The 18,619-nt window shown below is 46.6% G+C and overlaps 1 protein-coding gene across 8 annotated transcripts in view; it reads left to right on the top strand.

The window, feature by feature from the left end:
- The window catches only part of MICAL2 (microtubule associated monooxygenase, calponin and LIM domain containing 2), a 222,047-nt gene that overhangs the window by 154,515 nt on the left and 48,913 nt on the right, over nt 1-18,619 (top strand). For all 8 annotated transcript variants that reach the window (XM_082341338.1, XM_082341347.1, XM_082341344.1 and 5 more), the window contains 3 exons: nt 4,712-4,786; nt 9,502-9,626; nt 10,846-12,196. In XM_082341338.1, the coding sequence (XP_082197464.1) occupies nt 4,712-4,786; nt 9,502-9,626; nt 10,846-12,196 (1,551 nt within the window). The remainder of the gene's footprint in view (nt 1-4,711; nt 4,787-9,501; nt 9,627-10,845; nt 12,197-18,619) is intronic.

Below are 18,619 nucleotides of genomic sequence, written 5' to 3'. Positions count from 1 at the left end.
AATCTCAAGTGGGAAGGAGGCAGAGGGGGCTGGCTGGCTATGTGTCACAGGCAGAGATAAGGGGGCCCCAGGACCCTCTTTCGTGGAGCAGCGTCCTCTGTGAATATCCCCTGAGGGCCCCTCTGGCATTCCATAGCCCGTGAGGGAAAAGGAGGTGGGCTCAGCTGCTGTTGGACCACACACGTCTCTGAGCAGCACAGTTTCTCTGGGGCCACCAGGGGGCAGCACGGGGCCACTACCAGTGCTTGAGGCTTGTGGAATGCGCTGTAACAAATGCCCTATCACTGAGTACCTGTATTGGCCAGGGCTTTCCCTGTACGTGGCTCCATTTCATCCTCAGGATGACCATGTGAGGTAAGTAGCATGAAGCGCATTTTACAGGTGTTCAAATGGACTGAGTGTTTTCCCAAGGACTCACACAGCTTAGTAAGTGGTGTGGCCCAGTGCTGGGTGCTCCACACCCAAAGAAGTCGTTGTCTTTAGCATTCCAGCTTGTTTTAATAAAGTGCCTTGAGCTGAATGTTTTGATTTAGGCAAAGGCAACTAGTGACCTGTGGGTGGGAAGAAACAGGCTAATAGCAACTTGCCATCATCAGGACCAATGGCCTTAGCTGCCTGGGGAAAGCCACAGCTCTACTTGTCCTGTGCTTCCCTCTGGTGGCCGAGAGCAGAACTTCCACATGAACCTAGAAATGTTCTTACGAGTGATGGTTTCACAGGAAGACCAGGGCTGGGGCCAGAATCCTGTAAACTCTGGATTTACCCTCTCATGTGAGCTGTTTTTAAAAAGGACAAATTGTCATTACAACACATTTGCTAAGTACCATTTGTGGTGCTGTCCAGAAAGACTTAGCACAGGCAGTGGACAGAGTCTTGGGGACTGCTGGCCTCTCCATCACCCTGGGCTCCAGCCTCCTCATTTATAGATATGAAGACTGCCCACCTTTCATCCCTTCCCTCCATTTCTCCTTTCTCCTCAATTGTCAGAGGATTTTAGGCAACTTACAAGAAAGACATAAAACAAAATTGTGTGTCTATATATATAAAAGATAATGCCTCAAGATAAAGCCTAAAGATATATACATGAAAGGGAAAACCAGTTTAGGAGATATAGACCTCAGAGAGGCAGACCATGATCCTAAACAGTTGCTCTAGTGGAATCATAAATTTGATTCTGAGTTTTCTGGCAGCCAGAGTTCAAACGGAAACAGACAATTACTTCTGACTGTTCACAAGGAAAAAAATACATTGGTTTGCAGCAGGTCTCAGAGCCGGTACCACTTTTCCTAATGCTTCACCCTATGGAAATTTTCCAGCTCATGTCAAATAGATGATATTGAGAGATGTGTTTGATCGTGTCTTGAACAATGGGGTCTGCAGAAAATGCAGCCATAGTTTTCCCAAGGCTGTTTCGTGCAGCATCCTTTGCTGGCAGGTGAGAGCATGACAGCAAAACATGACTCAGCTAGAGCACTTCTCCCAGGAGGATGGGGTTAGGGGGAGAGATCAAGGCAGTGTGGCCACAGCATTTTGTTTGACAGTCCAGTTTAATTCCAGAATAAGAAACATAGTAGACAGAGAAGTGAATAGACCGCACGACTTTCAAGCAATCTTCTGTTGGTTTTGTCTTTATCCATCACGATTTCCATCACTGCCAAGCAGACCACACTGTAAGGTTACAATCGCTGGCATAGTCTAAGCTCTGTGTTTCGTGTTGCTGGTTGTGGTGAGTCCCATCACTTTACCAGATAATGTAGGGTTGACATCATGTTGTGGGTGTCATGGAGCTTTGTTAATCACTATTTTCACCTGGATAAATGTCTCGGAGGTTAGCCGAGGGCATGCCGAAAAAGACCAGGATGTTGCTTTAAAAAGATTCCTGGTTTGTACACCATGCTCATAACAGCATTTTTCACAATTGCCGAAAGGAAAAATGACCCAAATGTCCATCAACAGGTGAATGGATAAACAAATTGTGCTATATCCACACAATGGAATGTTATTCAGCATTAAAAAGGAATGAAGTTGTGACACATGCTACAACATGGATGAAACTTGAAGTTATTATGCTAAGTGAACTTAAGCCAGGACAAGTATTGTATGATCCCACTTCTATGAGGCACCCAGAATAGTCAAAGTCACAGAAGCAGAAAGTATAGAAAAGTGGTAACTAGGGGCTGGGGGAAGAGGGTGGATGGGGATTATTGTTTAATGGGGACAGAGTTTCAGTGGGATGAAGAAAAAGTTCCGGAGATGGATGGAATTAATGTTTGCACAACAACGTGAATGTACTTAATGCCATTCTACTCTATACTTAAAGGTGGTTAAAATGGTGATTTTTATATTATATATGTTTTACCACCTTTGAAAAGACTCTGGGACTGCCGCAGCTCATCAAGGAACCTATCCCCTCCTCAAAGTTCTTTAGCATAGAGCATGCCCACCATGATGGTTTAAAACAGAAACTGAGCCCTGTGTAATAGAGGCCATAGAAAATGCTCAGTAATGCTCCCCTAAAACACCTAGTTTAGTGGTTCCTAAAAATCCTGCTTAAGAGGCAGATTCCTAGGTTCCCTCCTTCAGAGATTCAGATGCCTTGGGTCTAGAGTGGGGACCAGTATCTGCGTTTATGGAAGCATCCCAGATGCCTCCAGGCAGGAGGGCCACGTCCTGCGCTTTGGGAATCGCAGAAGAGCAGCTTCCTAGAGGCCTGCTTGGATGCATTAGTCATAAAATGCACGCCTAAACAACTGAACGAATTGGTCTCGTGCACTGGGTTCTTGGACATAAACCAGTTACAGTTAGGAGAGAAATCTGCCCTCAGATTATTCTGATTTAGAAAAATCGGTATTTATCCATTTTTTTTCTGGCAATAATTTGATAACAGGATGGTCCAATGGCCTACGGAGGACATTTATTGTTAGTGTGTGACAATAAAATGATGTCATCAGCACCCTATGTCACAATACTTACCCTCTTACTCCTTTTGCAGAGGGTCATACACTAAGATCTCCAAAAGTAGTCCCTTAAAATAAATATAAACACATTAAATAAATATACTATAAACTAAAAAGAAGGGAACAGCCCTGCTTTACTCTGCTCAAAATTACTGGATCAAATCATGACTACCCACTCTATTCCTATTGTGGTAAAAATGTGTGCTTGGATGCCCTATAAACACCAGTGATGGAAAACCTCTCATGAATTTTAACCATTTCTAATAAGTCCCATTCCACAAAGTTAAGAGCCAAGGAGAAGCAATAAGAGCTTTTGGCACTCTTCTGTGTTTCTTGAGTAATTTCTCCATTAGGTGATGAAGAGGTTAACTCTGGTCTGCAGGAATCAGCTGTGCTTGTTCCTTATGTAAAACATCCATGACCTGCACTTGGCAGGGGGAAGTGGCCCTACATTGTACATAGACTGTTCATTCTGCAGTGGGGAGACAGGGAGATGGCACCCTCACCTATCCACATAGGCTTCTCCCCCTCAAACCCATGAGCTTGATTATGACAGCAGACCTGTGGGACAGGGAACCGCCAGACCAGACACAGCAGGAGCAAAGCTCTCCAAATTGACAAGGGAGGGAGGGGAGCCAAGGAGCTATGGAGATGAAAGATCTCCTGCTGAGGAAAGAAAGCCCCCAGGTCGGGTAGAGGCCTGTGCTCCACAGCCTGGCTGGTGAGAGCTGACAGCAGCTATGAGCCCTGGCGGGGAGTGGAATCTAGGACTTCCTGCAGACAGAGGGCGGGCTGGGCCAGCTGTGTTCAAAGCTTCCCCACCCACTCTCCACGCCCACATCAGTCCTGCGGGCTTCCTTTCCTTCCACACCTCCTGGTCCCACGTGTGGGAGCCATTCAGGTGTGCCTTGCCCCGTCTTTCTCTCCGGCCGTGATGGAACCACCACAGAGACCTGGAGCCTGAGGCCAAGTCTGAGGGCCCAGTGTGGGAATGGGGTACATTTACATCCTACTGCCCACTCGTAGGCCCCAAATGGCTAAGACCCATTTCTTCTGCCTGTGATGTTCATTTTGCTCAGCTGATTCTCAAGGCCCAGCTGGGCAAAGGGTCTTCATAACGCAGCCCACGGCATCCTGCAAATGTGTTTCCATCGGAAGCAGGCCAAGAGGAGGGGTTGTGGCCATGGAGTGTCCAGGGGTTCAGTTAAAACTGGTTCCCAAAGGGTTTTGGGAGCTCTGGGGGTAAGGTAGAGAGAAGGTGGCGCTTTCTGCAGCTTCCAGGCTTCAGTGAGAGCAGCTCTGGTTCATCTATGACACATTTGGGGCGGTGATGTGAGACTTCAGCTCCAAAGAGCTGCTCTGCTTAAAATAAACGTGTCATATATGCTTGTGTATATACAGACATATGTATATACATGTATGCATATAAACATATATGCACACATGCTTATTAACAATGGGTGAGTTAGAATGATGGCTCATAATTTGAGATATTTTCTGAAAGAGTGCAGTACCTGGCCCATAGCAGGGTCTCAAAACAATTTGATGAGTGAATGAATGAGAAGTTGGAAGTGTGTGTTATAGGGACAGGGAGTTTCCGTCTGAGGAGAGGAAGGGGCTCAGTCAATTATGACCATTAGTCTACTAACTTTTGGTAACTGGGCCATAAGAAAAAACTCCCTGTTTATCCTACCCGTTTAACAGACTCTTCCTCCCTCCCCATCTTCTCTCCCTCTTTCTTTTTCCCACCACAGTTCTGCAGAGGGCCAACAGCTTCCAGTTTCCAACTCCCAGCAAATGCCAGAGCGGGAGAAGAAAATTCCAGTCTAGTGAGTCATGAGCTCCCTGGGGGGTGGGAGGGGGCAGGAGCTGTCTGGTTAATTCCCAGGGGCAGCTGTTCTCACTCCTCACATGTCCTCTCTGAACTGGCCTCCTGGATGTGAGGGGCAAGGAAAGAAATGTACTGTTTGACTATTTCCGCTGCTCTCTAGAGGAAGCACTTTCCAAGGGATTTGCTACGTTTTCTTCCGCCTCCCCAGCTCCTCACTCTGGAGTCACAGGGCCTTAGAACTCTACAATTCCACTTGAAAGGGACCTGAGCAGCCATCCGCTCCAATCTTCTTGAAACACAGATGAGGAAACTGAGGCCTGAGGGCTCTATACGTTTTGATTCAGTACACTGGAGTTGGCCTGGGGGCATCAGCTTGACTTCGTGCAGTAGTGGGCAAAGCAGTGAAGGAATCCAAAGACACACACACACACGCACACACGCACACACGCACATACACAAACGCACAAATACACACTGCCCTGCTCCTTTTTCTTAGCAGGTTGTGGTCCCGCATCCCAGGGAAGAGCAGGTGGGTGAGGACCAGGGCCCACGGCGGGTGCCAAGGCAGTGGGATCCCACTAGGGGGCGCAGTGACCGCGTGCCCGGTTGCGCAGCGTCCCAGGGCCAGCGTGTTCCTGGCGCTGCCCCAGTTACAGAGCAGAGATTCCCTCTCCAATCCTGAGAGGGGGCAGGGGCTCTGCATCTGATCCCAAGTCCATCGCTGCCTTCCACCTCCTCCTGCCCCCATGCTCCCTCTCCGGACCTTGCTGTAGGAGAGGTGGACCCAGGAAAACCTGGGGTTAGATGAAGGCTTCTTAAAAGAAACACTGGAGATGGAATAGCGTGCTAATTTAGTTGACTCCTGCCTTCTGAGTCAACGCTGACTCGTGGCCAGTGAGTCATTCTCTGCAACCCATAGACCTGCGGCCCCTTTGACTCGGGCCAGGCTGGGACGATGGGCACTTCTGGAACAGGACCAGGGCACACCTGAGTTGGCCACTGCACCTGGGGACAACCTAAAATGACTCTTGAACCATTTTGGGGTCCCAGGCAGCGAAGGCGAGGGGAAGGAGGGAATCACCGTTTACCGAAGGCCTGGGGCAGGCCTTTCCCACGCGTCTCATTTACTCCCCACCTCGGCTCCTCCCCAGTCACGGGAATTCTGCTTCTATGGATGGGTCCATTTGGGTGCAGATTCCATCCAGCGCTTCCAGCCGACTTTACTGAGTGCCACCAGTGCGAGGGGCCCGGCCCCGTGCTCAAGAAGTTCCTGATCTGGGGTGAGAGCAGGGAGTCTGGCGGGGGACCCTCACAGCAGGGTGTGGGTGCTGGAGGAGGCACAGGAGAGAGGCGACTGCTAACCAGCGGCGTGGTTTCTCAGCTGTGTCTTTAGTTATCCCAGGAGTATCAGACGTGGGTTCTCAAGTGCATGTAAAAGCTGGTTTGAGGGCAGGCCTTGAGTTTGAATCATTTCTATGGGCTTAGTGCCTAGCATGGGCCTGGTGCAGAAGAGGCACCCAATCCTTGCTTGCTTGCTTTCAGAATGAATGAATAAGTGGATGAATGAATGAATGAACAAACGAACGAATGAACGAACTAAAGGACCAGGGACCAAGCCGGCTGAACCGAGTTGAACTCAGTGCAGGAACAAATAGAGAACATGGGTTAGACCTGAGCAGGCTGCAGCCCCTAGAGGGCGTTCCAAGACTTTGGGAGGATTTGAGTATTGCCTAAGCTCCAAATTCTGGGGAGCTGCACCCTGGAATCCCAGTCTTTGTGAAAATCCTCAGAGCCATCTTTTTGGTCATCTTCATTTTGCCCAAAAGGAAACCCACTGGGCAAGGCTGGTCCTGTGGGAGGGAGCAGCGCTTGGGGCACACCATCTCCTCTATTCCTTCACTGCCCTGTTAAGGCTGGCTCTGGCCCCAGCCCCAGGCAAGAGGATGGAGGGGGCTTCGTGCCTGCCCTTAGCGCCCTCACCCAGCTGACCGTACTCACCAGAACGACCTCTAGGATCAAGGGAAAGGCCTCCATTGCCAGAGGGCCCAGAGAAGAGGCAGCTGACCCAGGAGGGATATGGGAGGAGCTGAGATCCAGACCCTGATCTGTTCATCAACCTCCCTTGCACAATGGGACTGGAAGGGCCGGTGGCACCCAGGACTGAGGCTCCTGCAGAGGGCAGGGCAGACCTGGCTGGACCATGCTGAGGTTTCAAGCAAAACAAGAAAAAGGGCGAGAAGGACCTGAGTTGGTCAATGAGAACCAAGCCTCTGGGCCGTGAGTTAGAGAAATCCTGGCCAGGATGGATGTGCAGCCCCTCCTACCCCCCCCCCCGGAGCAGGTCAGCGGTTCAGCAGTGCCTTAATTGGACACCACTCATGTGCATGGGAGGAAGGGAGGGGGATGGAATTAATATTTAGCTAGCATGTGGCGTTTACTTTGTGCTTTGCACTGGGCACCTCTTTTTATCCCATTTTATTCCTTTAGCTTCCCCATGAAACAGCACTAGTGTTCCCATTTTTCAGATGAGGAAACTGAGGGGTTACGTAACGCACTGTGGCAGGCGGCTGGTGTGGGTGGGAAAGGGGTGGGGTCCCAGGCTCCCCTTTACCATCCTCTGAGGGAAACCAAAGGCCTCAGGTGGGTGAGATTTCCCATCACCTGTCAGCTGGGCTCTGGCCTCCCCTTCCGTTCCTAGGCACTGCCCACCTCCCAGGCAGTGGCTTGAATGGCAGGTGTTTTGCTTCCCCCATCTCCTCAAGCCCCCTGCCCCCAATTTCTATCCTGAAGACAGTCTTGAGGATCATGTGTGGAGAGAGATCCCACTTGCTGGGTGGGGTTGGGGAGTAGACACAGAAGAGGGGGGGCAGCTCCCACGTCATGACCTTGAGAACCCCAAGGCTTTCCTATCAGCTTGGCTCCCAGGGTGTCCTGGCTCTGTGTCGGAGGGTTCCCGGGTCGCTCCTCGGGGGAACAAAAAGGCAGTCTGTGGAGCTGAGGGGACTTTGGGACAAGTTCAGGAGTTTGATTCAGGAGGTGGCAGAGAGAGGAGAATGAGGGGGCGAGGAAGAGGAGGAGAAGGAATTCAGCAGGAATTTGGCAAGCTGAGGACAGGAAGCAAGGCAACAACTGACTCACAACTTTTGCCTTTTTAGGCTCGAACCATCTAATTGGGGGCTGAGAAGGGGGTTCGGGTGACAGGCAGGCCGGCCAGCCGCCCCCCATCCCCCCACCCAGTGTCAGCTCCTGGCAGCCAGTGGCCTTTGTCCCCAGCAGCTCCTTCCTGCCGCCCTCAGATCTGTTCCCCCAAGTTACCTTTTCGCCTGGAGCACTTGCCTTGGGGAGCTTGCTGATGGTGTGTGTGGCCAGCATTTCAGAGCCCAGGCCTGGGATGCACACTCTAACGTGCTTGCATTTGTAAGAGGAAAGCAGGACGGAGTACTGACAACCCCCTGTGTGGCTCCGCTGTGCACACGGGTCTGGAAGGGACTCCTCTTGGAGTGAGGCCTGGGCTTAGCCTGGCCTGGGTGGGTCCCAGAGGAGGAACCTCTCAGCCAAAGCTTTGGGGAAACTGAGGCCAGGGGATTGTGTTTAGAAACAAGCTGAAATCTGAAGGCTGGACACCTTGGAGGGAAATGGAAATGGGTCAGCTGAGCAGCCAGAAGCAGGAAGTCTGACAGGAGCGGGTAGTTAGAGACAGTGGTCCTGGGAAGTCTCTGTGGAACAGCCTTTATGTGCCGGGAGGGCTAACAGGAGAGCTGGCTGGGCTGAAGGGTCAGACATTGAGTGGGCAAATCTGGAAGTGAGGATGGTGTCTCCTGAATCCCTTTAAGGACCTATTATTGAAATGGTCCAAGAGGGAAACAAAATGCTCGGGAGTTTAGATTAAGGTTACTAGGGGGTCTGTGTGCGCACATGTGTGTGTGCACTCATGAGAGAGGGAATGAGATTGATCTTATAGGCGACATCTGTCGGAATTCTGCTGTAACTAGACTAATTGGGTTCAGCTCCCACAGCTCAGAATGAGGCTCATCCTCAGCCCCGGCCACACTCCTTTCTCCTGTCGAGAAGGACAGCACATGCACTGGCTCTCAATTGTTCCCTGACCAACAGGAGCTTGGCACAAACCCCACTCCATATGCTTCAAATGATCTGATACTCATTATAACCTCCCTCCCTTGTGTTCTCTTAAAATCTCAAACTAACCATCTCGTCTGAGAGCCCCGTGATACACATGTGGGAGGAAGAACCCGTTTCCTTGGCAGTGACTGCCTCTCCTGTCTGTGCCCATGGCGAATGGTCCAGCATGCATCTTACGGGAAGAGGCCTCAGGTGGTTTATTGACTAAGTGATTTAATGCAGCCCCAGCTCCCCACCGCGATGGCTCTAGGGCAAACCTTAGAGGTAGATGTCCGTTTCCCAGGAACACCCTGGAGACCCGTGTTCCAACTCTCGGGGACATTCTCACGTGTGTGTGAGACACAGTGGTTCTTGGACTTTTTGTCCTGCGACCTACTTCCCCCGCAGGAGCCTGACATTCCTACGCCTGTTCTTCCAAGTCCCAAGCAGTGGGCTCCAGGGCCTCTGCATTTGTCTCTGGCATCTTCCTCCCTCTGACTCTACAGAGAGGAGCTTCTCTGAAAACCTCGTCTTTTCATGATAAAATAAGGAAACTAGAACTCTGTAACGGAGAGCATGTTCTTTCCTTGGTAGATATGACACCAGTGAACAACAAAAGACCTATGTCGCCTCCAAAGGAAGCTTCTCCTTTGCCTTCTCTGCCATCTTCTTCTTCAGCTGGTGTCCCGCACGCTCTGGATAGTTCCTCCCCGCCTCCGGTAAGCGCCCTCAGGGCCCTGCACAGGTGTGAGGACGACGAGCTGCCTATACTCCTCCCACTTCCACACTGAGCTCTGGATTCCTAGCACCCCTAGGTCACCCCAAGTGCACAGCCAGGGCCAGAGGGATGCTCTGTCAAGAGTCCACCCCACGCCTCTTCCCTTGTCCTTTTCACGAAAGTGCACCCTGCTCCTTCTCAGCCACTGAGGGCACAGCCACCTGCTCACTTGGCAGACTTTATAGGGCATGGAATCTGAGCTGGGCTGTGGGATGCAGAGATGCTAGGGCTTGTGCTCTGCCCTTGAGGGCCTCACAGAGGGTGTTGAGGAGCTGGCAGCTGTAGGATGGCAGGCACAGAACGCAGGGTGCCTTTGGTAGCAGCTGAGAGCCTTGGAAGCAACGTCCCCCTTGAATAGAAAATGGCATCACCGAGACAGTCATTGTTGGACTCTTTCCTTCAATATGGGTTTATCAAGCGTCTATTACTGCCAGACCTTGTTCTAGGCTCTGGGAAGTAGAATATCTAAGACAGAAAAGTACATACTCTTGTGAAGCTCCCATGACCAGAGCTCTTGGCAGGGCACAGTCACTCCTTCTCAAGTCTGCTATATTCTCCCTTTGCCAAGGGCCAAGCTCCTGCATGCTAGAAATGGCTGCTTTCTCAGTGGTGAGAGGCATGCGTCAGGTTTTGAAGGGTCATTGGAAGATCCTAAAGGCTATCCTGCCACCACAGCTCCAAGCCAGAAGGGTAGCTGTCTCTCCTTACCTTAATGGTCTCCAAAGAAGAAGCCCTGGTTTCTTGGTTGTTGGAGGAACATACCTATGGGTGGAATGTGCCCTTTAGTAGGGACCATGGCTGAGCTTCCTTATGTGCCTGGCCACCCACAGGGACCAGGCCAGCCCTCCCCTCACTGGCCCAGGAGCTTGTCAGTGACTTTGCTTTCCTTTCTGGCTTCCTACTCACCTAATCTAAGGCCCAGGGAAGACTTTGGTCAGTGATATGGGGGCTCTGGGCCCATTCCAGCCCATCCCAAGGCAGCCACTTAGAAGGAAGAGTGACCCTCTGAAATCATCTTAGGCAGAATTCTTTTTGATTTTGGGTATCTGAGATCTGGAGAGAGGAAGGGAGGGGGCTATAGACTGAGCTGTGCGTTCCTCATATAAATAAATGCTGGGAACTTCTAAAAATCACCGCTATTTTTTGCCCATCCCTTCCAGGTGACAGTTTGCAACCCTCCTTCGTGGGTCTCGAGAGGTCATTTCAGTCCTTCCACCCCAATCTTTCTGAGGCAAGCCAGAACCCAAGGACCACCCAAGGAAATCCCCCTGCATATCCCTCATGGCCAGGTGCTGGAGCGGACAGAATACTGTCTGGTGAGGCCTGGTGGAGACGGCCTCGAAAGCTTGAGCCCATCTGGCCCTGCAGAGATGGCTTCTGATGGGAGTCAGGAAGCAGAGACCCCTCCTGTGGGTACCAGAAGCATCCACAGAGGCCCACACCCCATTGGAGGAAAGGACAGGTGCTCGCCAGACCAACAGCTGTCTCCCAGGGCTGGAGAGGACCCTGGAGAAGGGAGTACCAGACCCAGGAGGGGAGAGGAGGGGAGGTCAGAGCTGGCAGAGGAGAAGAAGTCGGGCTTAAAAAAGCTGGTTCTCACTCGGGAGCAGAAGACTAGGTTGCTAGATTGGAATGACTCCAACCCTGAGAGCTCGCGCCTGGAAGCCAGGGTGCGACTTTCCCAGAAAAGCACCGAGAATGGCCGAGGAGGAGGTGTGCTGAAACCAGTCCGCCCCTTGCTGCTCCCTCAGGCAGTGAGAGAGACCTTACCAGCCCAGAGAGAGGCTCAGGAGAAGATGGGGACCCCAGCTGAACGGACTCCCAGGGAGCAAAGCGTGGCCCCACCCAAGTCCCCGCTGCGGCTCATAGCCAACGCCATCCGGAGGTCCCTGGAGCCGCTCCTCCCCAATTCTGACAGTGGGAGAAAGGCATGGGCCAAGCCAGAGTCAAAGACTTTGCCCACCAGCCCACCTCACGCTTGCACTCGCTCATTCAGCCTTCGGAAAAGCAGCTCCAGTAAAGACTGGGACCAGCCGTCCCCCAAGAGAGACATAGCGAGCAGGGCCGCAGCCTTTTTCTCCCTGGGCCCCCCAGCCGCCAAGGCTGCCCAGCCGTCAGCCCCGAGCCCTCCTGACCCTGCCCTCCGCACCCACAGTTTGCCCAACCAGTCATCCAAGACGTTTCCTGCACTCGTGTCCCCACCCTGCAGCAAGATCGAAGATGTCCCCACCCTCCTGGAGAAAGTGAGTTTGCAAGAGACCGTCCCAGATGCTTCCAGGGATCCCAAGAAAAAGACCTCACTCTTTTCCTCCCTCAGACTCAAAGACAAATCTTTTGAGAGTTTCCTCCAAGAATCCAGACCAAGAAAGGACCTGCAAGACCTCTTCAGCAGCCCCAAGGGGAAGGTGCCACCCATGGGCAATGCCCAGGCCCCAGAGAAGCTGGTGCAGCTGGTCAAGAGCACCTGTCTGGGGCAGGGGGTCCCTCCTCCTTCTCCAGAGAAAGATGCAAGTAAGTGGCTCTTTCCTAACAAAAGTCTACCGTTCATGCTGGGCAATTAGTTATTGGATTAACAAGCAGGCATCTTTCATCTCTTTTTGCTTCTCAAATTAAATTCTGACAAAAGTAGGAAAAACTTGAATTTAGAAAATTTGAAAATAATCTGAAAAAATTAAATTTTTTTTTTTAAATTAATTAATTAATTTATTTATTTTTGGCTGCGTTGGGTCTTCGTTTCTGTGCGAGGGCTTTCCCCAGTTGCGGCAAGCGGGGGCCACTCTTCATCGCGGTGCGTGGGCCTCTCACTGTCGCGGCCTCTCCCGTTGCAGAGCACAGGCTCCAGACGCACAGGCTCAGTAATTGTGGCTCACGGGCTTAGTTGCTCCGTGGCATGTGGGATCCTCCCAGATCAGGGCTCGAACCCGCGTCCCCTGCATTGGCAGGCAGATTCTCAACCACTGCGCCACCAGGGAAGCCCCAAAAAATTAAATTTGAAATTACGTTCTAGAAAGTTTTGGAAGAGACAAAGAATCAACCATAATTCCGCTGCTTTCCCACTCATTGACCATATGAATATTTTTCACTATTATACATAAAAGTTTATATCTTTTAAATCAACATTATAGCATAGGTATTAAGGCAATTACCTCATAGTCTACATAAATGTGATATAATGGCTGTAGAATATTCTGTCTAGTGTTTATGTTATTATTTAATGAACTATTTTCTTATCATTTAACACATATATATGAATATATTTATATTTTATATATGGTATTGAATGAACATTTTTATGCATATAGCTTTTTCTCTCCTTTGAATTATATTTTTTTAGGATAGGTTCTAAGAAATGGAATTACTAGTTGAAAAGTGTGAGTTTTTTAAGATTCTTAACTGATACTGACAAATTTTTTTTTTTTTTTTAAAGGAATTCCTTTATTTTTATTTTTTATTTATTTATTTTTGGCTGTGTTGGGTCTTCGTTTCTGTGCGAGGGCTTTCTCTAGTTGCGGCGAGCGGGGGCCACTCTTCATCGCGGTGCGCAGGCCTCTCACTATCGTGGCCTCTCCTGTTGCGGAGCACAAGCTCCAGACGCGCAGGCTCAGTAGTTGTGGCTCACGGGCCTAGTTGCTCCGCGGCACGTGGGATCTTCCCAGACCAGGGCTCGAACCCGTGTCCCCTGCACTGGCAGGCAGACTCCCAACCACTGCGCCACCAGGGAAGCCCGACAAATTGTTTTTTAAAAGAGAATTGTACAGGTAAAGACTATATAGGTTCTTTCTGTGTTATTTCTTACAACTGTGTGTTGTAAATTTCAATTAAAACAAGGGGAAGGTACCAGTTTATATTTCACCATTAACGAGAGTACCCTTTTCACCACACTGTCACCTGCATTAAGTACCATATTTTTTCAGTGTTGCTATTTTACTAGTCAGGAAAATGGTGTCTCTCTTAAACTTGTATTTTTTTATTACTAGCTTAAACACATTTATGTATATTTGGCTACCAGTGGGACCTAAGGCTTTTTGATATTTAAATCTGATTATAATTTTTCAAATTATAAAATTAATTAATATATCAACAGATCAGAATAATTCAACAATAAGGAAATTTTTTTTAAATTTATTTATTTATTTATTTTTGGTTAGGTTGGGTTTTTGTTGCTGCACGCGGGCTTTCTCTAGTTGTGGTGCGTGGGCTTCTCATTGCAGTGGCTTCTCTTGCTGCAGAGCACGGCCTCTAGGCACACCGGCTTCAGTGGTTGTGGCTCGTGGGCTCAGTAGCTGTGGCACACGGGCTTAGTTGCTCCGCAGCATGTGGGATCTTCCCAGACCAGGGCTCAAACCCGTGTCCCCTGCATTGGCAGGTGGATTCTTAACCACTGACCCACCAGGGAAGGCCCAGGAAATATTTTTAAAAAGTCATGTAATCTCTCATATCCTTGGAGACAGTGTAAACACTTACATAATTTCTTTTTTGTTGTTGCTATTTGTTTGATTGCTTTAAACAAACTGATTCTACCATCCCTATTGTTGAGAACTTTTTCTTTAAACTTTAAAAAAATTTAACTTTTATTTTGGAACTTCAGTTTTCCAGCAAAAAATTATTTCTCTCTTTTGGTGCTTTAATCAAAAAGCTACACAGATTAACAAGAGACTTTATTTTCAGCCAATTAAGGATAAGCATGAACAGGCTGAAGTATAACTACACCCTTTTTATTACATCATAAAGTTTAATGGTGCTGTGCGTTTTTTGATAGATAATACATTCACATGGCTCAAAATAAAAGGGTACAAAAGGCACAAAATGAATAGTCGTATCTCCCATCCCTGTCCCTGTCTGTCCCTGAGCCGTCCAGGTCCTATCCCTGATGACAGATACTATTATCAGGTTCTTGGGCATTCTTCCAGACAAAATTTATGAATATATGAGAAAATTTACATATCATATTCTTTCTTTTTTGAACAAATAATAGCATGCTAGCGTATTGTACATACTTTTTTTGAACTTTTAATTTTATTTTGGAGATCATTCTGTATTAGTACATACAGAACTTTCTCCCTCATTTCATAGCTCCATGGTATTCCATCGTGTAGATGTGCCATAATTTATGTAGCCGGTCAGTCCGCCGTGATGGAAAGCTTAAGTATTTCAAAATGTTGTTATTGCAAACAGTGCTACAATAATGAAGAACTCGGGCCATTTGGCATATGTGTGAATTTACCTCTAAGATAAATTCCTAGAAGTGGAAATGCTGGAACAAAGTCCATGTGAATTGAGAATTTTGATAGGTATTGCCAAATTGTCCTCCATCAAAGTGGTGCTGGTTCACCCTCCCCAGCAGCAAAGTAGGAGAGTGCTATTTCTACACTTGCAGTGCGCTACCCAACTTTTAAAAAAAATCTTTACCAGCCTGATTAGAGATTGAGCATCTTTTCATCCATTGAAGAGTCATTTGTATTTCCTTTTCTGTGTACTGTTGTTTCTGTCTTTATCTAGTTTTCTGTTGGGTTGTTGGTATTTTTCTTGATAATATGTAGGGACTCTGTAAAAGGGAAACTTAGCTTTTTTCTTGTGATATAAATTACAAATACTTTTTCCAGCTTCTTGTTTGTGTTTAACTTTGTTTACGGTGATTTTTGCCACATAAAATTTTAATTTTATATAATAGTTGTAGCAATTTTCCATTTTATGGCTTCTGGGCTTTGTACAATATAATTCAGAAAGAACTTTTTCTAAGTTTATGGACAAATTTCTTATTTTTTTACATTTATATGTTTATATCAAGAAATTACCCTAGTATAAAATGTGAGCTATGGATCCAACCTTCTTTTTTTAGATGTCTCTTTGGTTATCCTAAAATTATTTAGTGAATATTCATCGTTTCTTCTCTTATGTGAGATGACATCTTTATCATATATCAGATTCCTGTACTTGGACTGATTTCCACACCATCTATTATATTCTATTGAGTTGTCTGTTATGTATCAGTTCCACACTGTTTTGATTATTTTCCTTTATATATTTATATACTTTAAAAATTCTGTATTTTACCATCTGGTAGGAAGAGTATTTCATTATTGATCTTCTCTTTCAAAACTTTCCTGGCTCTTCTTGCTTCTTTGATATTCTATGTGGACTGAGCATTAGCTTGCCTATGTACCCCCAAAATCCTGTGAGTACTTTTATGGGATTAAGTTTACAAACTAACTTGGTGAGAATTTACAACCTTATGATATGAATTGCCTTTCCATTTGCCCATATCTTTTTTTGTGACCCTCTGGACTATTCTAAACTTTACATCATATAGATCTTGCATATTTATTGTTAAGTTTATTACTAGATATGTTCATTTTTGTTGCTGTTATAAACATTTTCCATTTTATCCTCCTACTATTGTGTATATGAAATTTATTGATTTCTGTATAGTAATTTTTGACCCATCCATTTTTACTGAATTCTCTTTGCTTGTAAATGCTTTTCAGTGACTTCTCCTAGGTCCTCCCCAAATATACAGTCATAACATCTACAAATAATGATAATTTTACCTCTTGTTTTTAAGTTGTGTAGCACTAACTTATTTTGTTTCCTAATTTCTTTGGTTTCCACAATCTCCAGAACAATATTAAGGTAGTGATAATGGTTTCTATATTATATTCTGAACATTAATGAGAATGCATCTCATTAAATGTTTTCCCATTTAAGCATGGTGCTGGCTTCTGGGTTGACCCAGATATATTTTGAGAAAATAGCCATCTAGTCCTATTTTATTAAAAGTATTTTAAATCATGAATGGATGTTGAATTTTATTAAATGTCAGCACAATTTGAGATGACTGCATGATTTTTGCTCCATAGTTTAATTAATAGTATGAATTATGTAGTGGATTCACTGATACTGAACCATCCTTGTATTGCTGAAATAAATACCACTCAGTCATGGTGTCTTATTATTTAATATACTTTTCTATTCTGTTTGCTGATATTTTATTTAAGATTTTTGCATCAAATTCATAGTGAGATTAGCCTTTAGTTTACTTACATCATATTTATATGACTTCTGTATGTGCTGATTAGAATAAGTTGGAGTAAATGTGTTTTCCTGATTTATTTTTCATGGAGGGCTGCATTCATTTATATTCATTAGGAAATGGTGTGACTTCCTTAGCTTGGAACAGAATGGGAGTGCAGAATGGAGTTAGGTTAAAGCTGACCAGCTCTGAAAATAGTGCCTGGACCCATCGCATAGAAGAGCTTTGTGTTTCTGAGGTGTTCTTAAGTCAGTATCCTAAGAATGTAAAGATTTTACCTACCCTATCAGATCAGGCCCATTAGTTTCCTTGTATTTCCCTGCCCTTGCCCAGCCTACCAATCACAAATACACACGCACACACACACACACACAGAGCTCACTTTACACTTAACTTGCTGCACACTTCCATGCAGTGGAGAGAGAAAACAGTATTGAAACGGAGAGTGAGAAACTTTCAAAATTTATTCAAATGGAAATACCTCAGATTTATGATCACGTGAATAAAGAGCCAGCTGAAATTTAATTTTTCTCATTTTTACAACACACCTTGCCAGGTAGATTATTGATAAACATAAACTTCTCAGAGTCTCTTACTTGGGGGCATAAACTGACTTCAAGCACTTATCAGTGCCAATTTTATACCAACAATTTTAATGCTAATTATTGCTCCTCTATGTAATTAAACAAAGCACCCTGAGAACCTCTCTTTTAAAATTTTTGTGTAAATTATTTATTGCAGTATAAAATACATACACAAATATTAAGTACAAAACTGATGAATTTTTGCAAAGTGCACATTTGTGTAATCACCTTGGAGATCAAGATATAGAACACTACCAGCATTCAGAAGCCTCCCTCATGCTTCTTCCCAAATATATGTGTCACCCAACAAAAGTGCTTACCATCTGACTTCTGTCATCTTAGAATACTTTTGCAATTTTTTGACTTTATAAATTTGAATCATTCAGTCTTGTGGTAGGCAAAATTCTGAGAGGACCCCATGCTGCCTGCCTCCCATGTTCTTGCCCTGTGTACTCTCATCCTCTTGAGTATGGTGGAATGTGAATATGGTGGCTCTCACTCCTGTGCTTAGGGTATGGGGTTTTGCAAATGTAATTAAGTTCCAAGACAATTGAGTTTGAGTTCATCAAAAGGGAAAGGGATAGGCCTGACGTAATCGGGTGAGCCCTTAGCAAGGACAGGGCCCTTCCCGAAGTCAGAAATTCAAAGCATGAGAAAGACATGGTCCTGCTGGCCTCGAAGGAGTAACCTGTCATGCAGTGAGAGAACTTATAAGCAGGAGGCCTCCAGGAGCTACAACCAGCTGACAGCCAGCAAGAAAACGGACCCCGTGTCCTACAACCACTAAGAACTAAATTCTGCCAACAATCTGAATGAGCTGGAAGAGAACCCTTAGCTGCAAATGAGACCCCAACCCAGTGGACACCTTGACTACAGCTTTGGGAGACACTGAGCAGAGGACCCAGTGGAGCCAGGCCTGCACTTCTGACCTACATGACTATGAGATAATCAGTAGGTGCTATTGTAAGCTGCTACGGTGTTCACTGCTCCCACAACAATAGAAAACTAATACAAATATGTGCTCTTTTGTGCCTGGCTTCTTTCATTAAACGTTAAGGGGGGTGGATCCATGTCCATATGCGTAGCAGTGGTTTCCTCTTTTCCACCACCTCATTTTATTCGCTTGTATGAATATGACACTCTTTATTGGTGCATTCTGATGCTGGGCACTTAGGTTGTTTTCAGTTGTTTTTATTGTGAAGAATGCTGCTTTCAGCACCCTTATACATAGTGTTTCTGTTGGGTATTGTCAAAGATAAACAAAGCCAGATACTAGTTAAAGTGGTAAGGACAGAGTTTAATTAGTAATTTATTGTTACA

This window comes from Balaenoptera borealis (assembly GCF_965194805.1).
Source record: "Balaenoptera borealis genome assembly, chromosome: 11".
Taxonomy (NCBI): Eukaryota; Metazoa; Chordata; class Mammalia; order Artiodactyla; family Balaenopteridae; genus Balaenoptera; species Balaenoptera borealis.
This window is presented reverse-complemented; position numbering and strand designations above follow the sequence as displayed.